The sequence below is a fragment of the Dama dama genome, chromosome 15, assembly GCF_033118175.1.
Source record: "Dama dama isolate Ldn47 chromosome 15, ASM3311817v1, whole genome shotgun sequence".
Lineage (NCBI taxonomy): Eukaryota > Metazoa > Chordata > Mammalia > Artiodactyla > Cervidae > Dama > Dama dama.
The window spans coordinates 57,227,659-57,239,848 of NC_083695.1; the positions used below are offsets into that span (position 1 = coordinate 57,227,659).

The window sequence follows — 12,190 nt, forward strand, 5'->3', positions numbered from 1 at the left end:
CCTACTCTTGGATGGCCTCATCTTAACTTAAATTTCATCTGTAATAGCTCTTCTTCCAAATGCAGTGACATTCAGAGGTATTGAGGACTTCAATATATCTATGTTTGAGGTGTCAGTGGGAGACCAACTCAAACCATAGCAGATGGTAAATAGCAAATATCTACAAGGGTAGGTTGATAAAATGTCATTTGGAAAACTAGAATCATGTACAAAACTGAATAACTTACCAGAATAGCAGAAGTACTATAAAAATCTTCTAATTGACAAAGTGATGAGAAACAGGAGAATGATATGACAGATAAGGTAGTAAGTGAAAAATATGTGAAGAAAAGAGCAAGGCAGCTCAATATCATGACTTCATGTTATATTGTAATATTTACCACATAATGCAATAAGTTTTTTCCCCTAATAGGTTGAAAATGTGGTGGCTACTTGTAACAATGTGTTTCATCCACATGTCTGGAAATGCATTTTGTTTACTTGGAAAAATTGCTGAGAACCCTGAAGCCAGTATGAATGTTGTAAGTAATTCATATCACTAGTATTTTAAAAACAACACTTCCAAAGATATTGATGCTATTTGCTCTCATTAATTCTTTTAAAATATATTTTATTATAAAGCTTGAAATATTTCTTCACAAAATATATGTTAACAATCAGTAAGAAGTTTTATGATAGGAATCATAAAAATGGCCCAGTAAACTCATGAAGTTAATTTTTTTTTCCTCCATTCAGAGTCAGATGATTTCCTACTGGGGCTACCCAAGTGAGATGCATAAAGTTATAACTTCAGATGGCTATATCCTTCAGGTCTATCGGATTCCTCATGGAAAGAATGATGCTAATCGTTTAGGTAGGACTGGTTGTTGTTCAGTCACTAAGTGCACTCCACTCTTTTGCAATCCCATGGACTGTAGCCTGCCTGGGTCCTCTGTCCATGGAGTATCCTGGCAAGAATACTGAAGTGGGTTGCCACTTCCTTCTCCAGGGGGTCTTCCCCACCCAGGAACTGAACTCACACCTCCTGTGTTGGCAGGAAGCTTCTTTACCACTGACTCACCAGGGAAGCTTGGGGGGACTGGAATGAGGGAAAAAGATGAGTGTCTCGAATATTGAATCAAATACGTTCCAATCAAATGTATTCTAATTATAGAACATGAGATTAAGCTACTCACAGGGAAAGAAAAATCTTTGAACCACCTTGGACTTCTGAGATTAAGCTGAGGGTCTGAGTGACACCAGATTTACATTGGCTTCAATGATGTGCACACTGGCCCATGATTTTAGTTTGTTGTGCTGGGTGGGAACTCAGAGTTCGTGAATAGCAGACCCCCTTAGTTAACATTATGCTGAATTTCCTTATGATATAATTTTTCAATAGCTTTTTGAGTTTAATTGGCATACAACCAACTGCACACAATTTAAAGTATACAGGTGTACACATTGTCATCTGAGAAACTATCACGGCAATTAAGATAACAATTTTTAAAATATTCACCTCACCAAGCAAATTTATTTAATTCTGCTACTGCTAAGTCGCTTCAGTCGTGTCCAACTCTGTGCAATCCCGTAGACAGCAGCTCACCAGGTTCCCCCGTCCCTGGGATTCTCCAGGCAAGAATATTGGAGTGGGTTGCCATTTCCTTCTCCAATGCGTGAAAGTGAAAAGTGATAGTGAAGTCGCTCAGTCATTTCCAACTCTTAGCGACCGCATGGACCGCCACCTACCAGGCTCCTCCGTCCATGGGATTTTCCAGGCAAGAGTACTGGAGTGGGGTGCCATTGCCTTTTCCTATTTAATTCTAGTTTTCCTGTATTCATGTTTATCTGAGAATAAGGAGTGAGTTTATAATAATTTTCTTCTTTAGGTCAGAGACCTGTTGTGTTTCTGCAGCATGGTCTTCTTGGATCAGCCACAAACTGGATTTCCAACCTGCCCAGCAACAGCCTGGGCTTCCTGCTGGCAGATGCTGGTTATGATGTGTGGCTGGGGAACAGCAGAGGAAACACCTGGGCCCAGGAACATTTATACTATTCAACAGACTCCCCTGAATTCTGGGATTTCAGGTAAAGAAAGAGAGAATTAAAAATAAATATTGAATTAAAAATCATCAGTATTCACTGTTCCAATCCAGTCATGTCTTAACAAGTCACACTTCAAGTAGGAGAAGAAGGAAGTCCTTTGATTCTAATCTACCTTTAGATTTTTCATACACCTCATTCCAAGGGTAGTTTTCCTCCTAACTGTGATCCCAGTGCCCACTGTTACGAGATTCCCTGAATCTGCTTTTCTACCAGGATTGAGCAAAATGAATAAGCAAGGAAATTTGTTGCCCTCAGCATATTCTAAAGGAACATCCATATGGATTTAAACCCAGCTGGTGTTCATGGACCTCTCTCATCAGCAATAATAAAGTGGAGGGGGAGACAATGAAATTCAGACACCATGGAGAGATTATCAAAGATTTTTCTCCTACTGACCTTCTTGTGCCTTATTTCTGGGAATTACTAGTGGAAGTAGAGAACAGAAGAGAAGTTGGTTGATGAAGCTGAGGCGCAAAGGTCCTCTAAAAATACTAGGAACTGAAAGGAAGTTCATCTGTCCCAAGTGTAGTGAGGAAGAGGAAAACCGAGAGGAGAGGAGACTAGAGATGCTGACACGCCCCGATCAGGGTGGGCTGTGTAGGTCATGGTGAGGGCCTTGGAGCTCATTCTGAGTATAATGAGAAGCCTCTGAAAGGTTTTAACAGGGGAGGGGCATAGCCTGTCTTCATTTTCAAAAAATTATTCTGGATAACTTGTTAAGAATAAAATAGAGAAATTATTCTTATTACATGGTAGTAGAACACTAAATACAAGTCATTATTAAATCTGACAATCAGGTTCAGGGATGGAAGTAGTCCCCAACTACAAATACTTTGGTGTTTCAAATTGGATGAAACTGCAGATATCATGCTGTGCTTTAGAAATAATGTCAGCTCTTTACAGGAAGTCACCCCCAAAGAGCCCCTGAAACTCAAATAGTCTGTAAGCAGCAATATTTAGAGCATCCGGTTTTCTATTTTTCAAAGGAAGCTTTAGCTTAAATAGGTTTGACTTGTGGAAATTATAACAAAGATGTGTATTTAGTTAATTTTGTCTTTTTCTTTACAGCTTTGATGAAATGGCTGAATATGACCTTCCATCCACAATTGATTTCATCTTAAAGAGAACAGGACAGGAGAAGCTACACTATGTTGGCCATTCCCAAGGCACCACCATTGGTAGGTAAAAGCAATTAGCAAGTAGTGTAGTTCATATAGATCCTTTTCCAGTGGTCGTGCAGGCATGTTGGTCTTCATGCTTGCTAATTGCTTTCCATTCATTATATAATGCAATGTTTAAAACAGCCCTCTGATATAAGGCCATTATTATTCCTATTGCATGTATAGGCAAACTATATAGTGGGTGATGAAATAGTTCGTGTAAGTGATAACTTAGTTATTATAAGTAGGGTAGCTCAGATCCCAGTTCAAGCAATCTGACATCCAAACCAATGCCATGAACCTTTGTACCACATGGTCTCTGGTTAGTTTATTTCATTCAGTCAACCCTATTTATAGGTCTCATATAACATATCCTAAGGATACAGCAAAAAAGTGAATAGTTTAAAATCTCTGTCTTTTTACTACTAATAGTCTAGCAGGTGGAGGCAGAGAAAAAGATAAGCAAAATACATACAATGCTAGATAATGGTAGCATTTTTCTATGAAGAGAAAAATAAATCAGCGAGTCAGTTTGGGGAGCATCAGAGGGGTGCTTATGACTGACTCTTATGCTTTTATACAGAACATGCTGGACATAGCTTAACCTTTTCTCAGTGATACAGGGTTATAAAATTATTGCACTTAGCTGAAATGCAGAAATTTCCTTAAGATTTATTGAGGTAAATAGAACCATATGTCCTGATAGAAAATAACTCCAAGCTACTGCTTTTTTGAGTATTTAAATTTTGAACATTTCCATTCTTCTTACTCACCAGTGGACAGTTTGTCATTGTGTCACGACACTCATAAATTTCAGGAAGTTGTTTCTTCTGCCTTCTAATTTACATCTACGTCAATCTGCTGTGTACATGAAGTTTAGTTAAGTATCCTTGATAGAAGTGCATCTAAAATGGAATTAGGCTTCTTTTGAGACGTTGCCTGTCCTGACCCTCGATGGACCCACTGACACCCACTGTCAGTGGTGCTTCTGCTAACACTCTAGCGGGAGGAGACTGACTCTCCTTGCGAATGATTCCTGCCTACTCTGGGTGACCTGTTGGCTCTTATATTCAGAGTTAGGAAGCCAGATAAAGAACTCCTTGACAAACGCAGTGCTGTTGGATAGAATGTTCTTTCAGTGAGATAGGCTCGATATTACTGAGTTGCGCAAACCTGAAAAGTGTTTTTTTTCGCTTTATTGAAGTTTTGCACATCTGAAAAGTTTTGTTTCAAGCTGTTCTTAAGTCTAGTCAACATGCCATTATTAACAGTAAGGAGAGATTGTCCTATGAAATTCAGCTGTAAAGAATTTAAGTTAATAATTCTTTGATTAGAACCTAGTCTATTTATATGCTATTGTTCATGAAAACAATTAAAACAGATAGGGGCTGAGAATATTGTATACAAATATTGGAATTATCTCAGCTACTCATTTTTTAAGCATTACTATGTGACTAGTTCATGGTAAATATTTTACATGATTCAACTTAATTATTTCCTAAACAACCTAAGGAAGTATTCATCATTATACCTATTTTTAGATGAGGAAACTAAAACTTTCAGAGTTTAGGTCTCTTTTCCAAGGTCACAAAGCTAATAAACCACAGAACTAAGTTTCAAACTCTGTTTTGACACATTTCAAATTTGTGCTTTAACCTTTCCACTTATATACCTTATTCATATTAATTGTTAATTATCTCATTGTTATGATATAATTTTAAGCTTAACCAAACCTGCTGTAATATAAATTATAACACTTTTATTACCACGGGATTATTCTAAAGTTGGCCTGGTTTCAAAAACAGATAAAAGAGTTAAATGTAACTTTCGAAAAGTTCTAACCTCATGTCCAGGGCATCCCAGGTGGCTCAGTCGTAAAAAATCTTCCTGCCAAATGGGAGATGTGAGTCAGATCCCTGGGTTGGGAAAATCCCATAGAGAAGGAAATGGCAGCCCACTCCAGCATTCTCACTAGGGAAACCCCTTGGACAGAGAAGCCTGGCAGGTCCCAGCACATGTGGTCGCAAGAGTCAGACACGACTTAGCAACTAAACAACAGCAAACCTCATGTCCCCAGAGAGAACCTATGAAAACAAAATATACTAAAATCTGACCATTTTGTTGATTTCAGGTTGTCCCAGATGGCACCCTTAGTAAGTCCAAAGTAATGATGTCATACTTGTAAAACACATTCACACACATACACACACACACATCCCTACCTTTACACATATTCCTTGTTCTGTTTCAGGTTTTATCGCCTTTTCTACCAATCCCACACTGGCTGAAAAAATCAAAGTCTTCTATGCATTAGCCCCAGTTGCCACAGTGAAGTACACCCAAAGCCTGTTTAACAAACTTGCACTTATTCCTCACTTCCTCTTCAAGGTATGTGATTCCCTTTAACTGGATCTAAGATATTGAATTGTTTGTGGATTTCAAAGTGATAGAAAGGGAACAAACAGCTGGTGGACCATTGTGTTTATATCCAAGAATGGAAAGGAATGTGTTTATATTATATCTTGAATAGCACTGACTATGTTCGAATCCCCTTTATAGTTTAAGAGATCCCCGCTTTTTTAAATTCTCCATTTCTTTGTGTGCTAGCAACACCTGGGAGTGTTTTTGCTCCTTTGTGGGTGTTTCTTTACCAAGTATCCACACAAGCCTTCATGGCTGTGTTTCCACCCTCAGCCTGGGGAAGAGGAGCTAAAAGCAACACAAAAAAATCAAATAAGATACCTAAACTACCCGGTCTATGAAAAGTGGGAAGAGGAAGAACAGGAAAGAAAGGGAAGGGAAAGGAAAAGGAGAGAAAGAGTAAAATAGCAGGGGTGAAGTAAAGCAAGAACTTGGAGACACCTCATCAAATACCCTTGGTTTTCCAAGTCTTATTCCTAAGAACTCTTCTCTCTTTAAACAGGGATTTCGTAGGGTAGTAGAATAGATTTCAATAAACTGTAGATATTATGTAGGCATACATGTTAGGGATTTAATAATCTTTCCTTTATCCAAAGTTTAATCACCAACTTCTCCCACTCACTGAAACCAACACACACACACACACACACACACACACACACACTCCTTTAGGAGATCAGTTTGCCTCAGGCTACAAAATTTAATGATGCCATCTTTTTCTATGGTTGTGCGCTATTCATATTTTTTTTTCACTTAGGTGTGTGCTATTCATTTTTTTCTCACTGAACTAACACAGATGTCTAAAACCTAAAAGATTTTTACCTGCAACTATATTTGTAAAACTTTTACTCAAAATGTAAAATTGTTATGACCCTGAATATATTTACTGGCTGCACTGATTCAGAACATGTTTACTTTTTACTTATACTCAGAATTTCTGACAGGCAGTGTAGAGAGGGGATTAAAAAAAAATAAAAAGCATTAGACCTTAAGTCAAAATCTTGAGGCTTGGATCAGGATTCTAGCTGCAATCCAGTTCTCACTAGACCAGGACCCTGACTATTTATTAGCCTTTTGTTCTCTTGTATAAAATGGGGATGACAGAGTACAAACTACCAGTAATAAATAAATAAATCACATGGATATAAAGTCCAGAAGAGAGAAAATGGTCAATAGTTTATAATAGCTTTGTATGTGTATAATTTTGAAACTTTGGGTGTAATTTTGAAAATATGGAGTCACTAAGTCATATAACTGAAACTAATATAATATTGTAAGTCAACTATACTTCAATAAAAAATAAATAAAATGAAATCGTGGTAGCAAAGTGTCAACCTTCCTCAAGAACAATCAGGGTGAGTCCTTTCAGTTATTAAGCTACCAAACCTCTTTGTCTTTTTAATGTTTTCATGAAAATATGGCTTGAAGTCATCCTTTTCCCTGCTGATTTTTTGTCATTTATTGCTGAAATCACACATCTTGGAACTTAGTTTTGATACTCTACAATGTTGTTTTATGATTTAATCCCATAGCTCCTATTACCCAACTAGACTGTACCTCCTTATGCATTACACTTCATCAGCCAGTACAGTTCTCAATGCAACAATAAATATCCAGTATTCATATATGCCCTGTCCATTCCACATCTTTATCATGGGGATTCAATGAAAGAAAGTATTTAAACTTCCTAAGACAACATATAGAAATATTGAAATAGACATTATAATATCTATTTCTGCAGTAAACTAGACAAATTAAGAAATCTTTTCTGCAGCTTGTTGTTTGCAAATCTGTAATGATGCTTTTATTTTTCAGATTATATTTGGTAACAAAATGTTCTACCCACACAATGTTTTTGAGCAATTTCTTGGTGTTGAAGTGTGCTCCCGTGAGACACTGGATGTCCTTTGTAAGAATGCCTTGTTTGCCATTACTGGAGTTGACAATAAAAACTTTAACATGGTTTGTATGCCCTGAAATTTCTATTCTGATTATTTTGAGCAACTCTCTTGATTCCTTGTCTTATCATCAATCAGGAATGGTACTTTATTAGAAACAGGAGTCACTTCAAAATTCTGTCCAATATGCAGATAAGCCCAAGAGAAATCACAAGTCATGGCTCCTAGTTTTTAGCCTCCAGGTTCTTTCCATCACCTCATTGTGCCCTGAGGTAAACAGCTTGTAGAAAAAACAGAAACAGAAAACTCACTACTCACTTCTGATCACCTGAAAATTGGTGTGACATTTAAATTCTGTGAGGTGAGGTATTGAACCATGTTGTCAGGTTCCTCTCTAGGAAAAATATGTCTAGATATTGGACAAATATTATTTAAAATATTTTGATGCTGACAGTCAACCTTATACACTTTCGAAAACTTCTTTCAGAGCAACTCGTTAAGTAAGATCTTGTCCATACTCTTTACCTTCTATTTCATTTGCTTTGCACCAAGTGGATGTTTAAAAACACATACAACATAATGCAGTATTGAAAAGAAGTTAAAAATATGGATTCAGGTTAAAAGCATAATTCAGCTCCTAATTTTGCAACACACTTGAACTCCTTCATTTTGATTCCTTATCCATGGAATGAGTCATTGTGAAGATTAAATGAGCTAACATATGTAAAATAGGACTGTGCTCAGTGATGTCTAATTCTTTGCAGTCCCATGGACTGTAGCCCACCAGGTTCTTCTGTCCATAGAATCTCCCAGGCAAGAATACTCCAGTGGGTTGCTACTTTGTATCCCAGGGGATCTTCCTGACCCAGGGATTGAACCTGTGTCTTGTGTGTCCTGCACTGACAGGCAGATTCCTTACCATTAGTGCCACCTGGAAAGCCCCAACATATGTAGATCATAGAAAAAAACAATCTAGCTCATAGTATATCACATTTTTCATGTTTTGTATTATCCATTGACAACTATTCTCACTCAAAATTGTTTAGTTCAGTTATACATCCTTGAAATTAGTCCATATAATCAGAGTTTGCAAGCCATAAAGTGATGTACAACTCTTTTGCTCATATCCTGCCAGTAATGCTGCTGGTAAAACTTGATATGGATCAGAAAAATTTAGGTCTTAGGTGTTTTCAAGAAACTGAACGTATATCTAAGTGTGTCTGTGTGCTTATGTGTTTGCTTTCTAGAGTCGCTTAGATGTGTATATAGCACATAATCCAGCAGGAACTTCTGTTCAAAACACCCTCCACTGGAGACAGGTATCATTTCAAGCTGTTAAAACTTTCTTGTGGGCCTAAACCATCACCAATCTACCTAAAGCAAAGTCTTAAAATAGTCTGTCAAAGATTCCTAGCAGGGAATTTTTCTGGCATGGGACTACCAGGTGAAATGATCAATCCATGTGCATGAAAATCCTATAAAAATAGGTGCTTTGGGTAGCTAGAAATAAATGAGTTTCATGACTTGAGTGGCAAGAAAAATTATTTCAAGCAGAGCTGCTTTTAAGCTTGAATCAGTTGTTCTGGAGGATTCATAGTCTTTATTCTTGGAATGAGAAAAAAATAAATAATATTTAAATTTAAAGTAAAGTACTTGGAAATGTTGGTATGTTATTATTCACATAGCCAAGTAATTTTTTAGAATTTCTTAGTGTTTTTATTTCTCTCCATTAGGCTGTTAAGTCTGGGAAATTCCAAGCTTTTGACTGGGGAGCCCCATTTCAGAACCTAATGCATTATCATCAGGTAAGCATCTTAAGTAGAAGTTATTCACATTTTGAAAGACAAAGATATAAAAGGTTAAAGATGAAATTGCGATAACTTTATATGTATTTTCCAAAGTCAGCTTGCTGTCCAGACATCACAAGTCTGTCTAATGCCACGAGGGGTGATGAGTTCTGGAAGTTTCTTATTGCAGTCATGCGTTACCTTGAGGGCAGCTTGAATGAGCACAGACACTGGAGCATGAAGGCCCAGGGGAAGAATCAGGAACCATCAGCGCCTCAGATGCTGCCTTTGTCCTGGGCTCTTAACACTAGTAACCAGACTCCATCCTGGGCGGGGAAGGGGGTGAAACACCCACTCCCAACTCCATGCTCCCTGCAACCAAGCCAAACACAGCTCAGGATGGTTTCAGCTAACTGGGGAAGTGATGATAATTTAAGATCCAGAAGCTGGTTCTGGAAAACACTTCTAACAGTGGCATATGAGTGAGGAAAAGTGGGTTTATTTTCATGGATATTCTCCACACTTTTCCCTTCTATCTAACATATAAAGGAGCATAATAAAGTATCAAAATACTACCAAAAAATTACATATAATAAAACATTTCTTTGTGAATTGGTTATTACATAAGGGTAAAGAAATTTTAATGTATTGAATCAGAATTCTTGAGAATGTCATCTTTAAAAACTAACAAAGTTTCTGTGAACAGAGGGAAAATTCGTAGTGATTTTCTTGTCCCATTGGTCTGCGTTATGAATGTCTTTAAAATCTGTGTGAACGGTGATTTTATTGAAATGGGGCTACTGATAGATTTTCTAAGAATTTGAACCTATATTTAGTAAAAATCAGGCAAGTATTTAAAATACAACTCATTTAACCAACTGACTACCTTTCCAATGACTATACTGGGAAGTCAGACAAAGTAAAAATAAATGACTTAGGTCATTTTGAGACACTTATACCTTTTGAGTCTTTAAATTCTTAAGATTTAATTATGAAACTGGGTCATGCCGCTTATAACAACAAGGATGGACCTTGACAATATTATGCTAAATGAAATAAGTTATTCATGCACAGATAAATATTATATGACCTCACTTAAATGTGGAATCTAAAACATAAAAAAACTGGAACTAATAGAGAAAACAGATTGGTGGTTGCTAGAGGCATGGGCAAAATGGATTAAGGTGGTCAACAAGTATGAACTTCCAGTCATAAAATAAGTAAGACCTGGAGATGCAATTACAGTGTGGAGACTATAGTTACTAATACTGTACTGTACATTTGAAACTTAAAAGACATTAAATCTTAAAAATTCTCTTTCTTTCTCTCTCTCTCTCTCTATATATATATGTAAAACTGCACACGGTGGTTAGATGTTAACTAGATTTTTTGTTGTCATCATTTTACAATGTATACATGTGTGGAATCACTGCTGTGCATTTGCAACAAATATAATGTTATATATAAATTATATCTCAATATTTTAGGTGATATCTGATTTACCCACTGAATAAATATTGAGTTTAAAGTGCATTTACTTATGAAAATTCTGATTGCTTTCCTCTTGTGTTTTAGCCCACACCTCCCATCTACAATTTAACAGCCATGAATGTCCCAATTGCAGTATGGAGTGGTGGCAATGATCTGTTGGCTGACCCTCAGGATGTTGATCTTTTGCTTTCAAAGCTCTCTAATCTCATTTACCACAAAGAAATTCCAAATTACAATCACTTGGACTTCATCTGGGCAATGGATGCACCTCAAGAAGTTTACAATGAAATTGTTTCTTTGATGGCAGAAGACAAAAAGTAGTTTTGGGATTAGAGAATTATTCATTTACTTTTTCCAAAATAGTTTCTTCTCTCCCACATGATTTCTGTACTGTTTTAAATGCAATGCTTCTTTCTGTAATGTTGACTTTCAAAATATATTAGCATCAACAAACTTTTCATTGGTCATTTTTAATTGAAAAAAAAAGCTTAAAATTATTTTTTCACCTGGAAATGTATCTAGAAACTCTTGAGAGACTGTGATCTCAGGGAGGTGAAACTTCTCTTCCAATCCTCCCACTCGGGTTTCTTCTAAACTCCAGGTAGACAATGAGCCTTGAATCATGAGTGTTGCCAAGAGACAGTCCTGGGATTGACTACTGATGCCTCTTTGGCACACTTGGAGATTGAGTAGATTGTTTTCTATCATCTTCTGTTGCTAAAGTTTAGTCTCTTCATTTGTGCAGTCGGGCTATCACTTGCTCTTTTGACTGTTACACTCGATGAAAAGGTAAAGTAGACTGTAAGTTGAATTGAGATCAGCTCACTTTCCCTTTCTAGAGAGAAAAGAACATAGGTAGGTTAGGAAGCAACTGGCAACTCCAGCTCAGGGACTTGGGCGGTAATGGATTTCTTAACCTCAATATTGTTGATGTTTTCGGACAGATTTCTTTTTATTGTCCTGGGCATTCTAGGATATTTAGCTCCATCCCTAGGTTCTACTCACCAGATGCCTTGAGTACACACCCTCCCTGAGTTGTGCCTCATATACACCTCTTACTTTGCACCATCATATTGTTGTTCACATTCCCCTCCAAAATTTGGTCTAATTTATTTTGGCATTACAAGTATGTATTCATGTCCTGGGTATAACTTACAGGAAGATCAATATTTCTGAACTGTTTATGATCTAAAACTTATTAGATATGATGCAATTCATATTTTTAAAAATCAAGATAATCTAAAATTAAAAGATGCTAAATATTACCTAGTTTAATCCCCATCATTTTCCAAATGAGGATATTGAATTTCATAAAGGTTGAGCACTTTAATAAAGGATATATGATTGG

General features: G+C 36.8%; 1 protein-coding gene across 1 annotated transcript; it reads left to right on the top strand.

Annotated features, from left to right (window-relative positions):
* The first annotated feature begins 419 nt into the window (after positions 1-419).
* Positions 420-11,163, top strand: LOC133070702 (gastric triacylglycerol lipase). The gene is made up of 9 exons (XM_061163094.1): positions 420-521; positions 736-853; positions 1,869-2,067; positions 3,154-3,263; positions 5,497-5,633; positions 7,482-7,628; positions 8,812-8,883; positions 9,298-9,369; positions 10,927-11,163. The coding sequence occupies exons 1-9, from the start codon at positions 420-422 to the stop codon at positions 11,161-11,163; spliced, it is 1,194 nt and encodes a 397-aa protein (XP_061019077.1).
* The last annotated feature ends 1,027 nt before the right edge of the window (positions 11,164-12,190 follow it).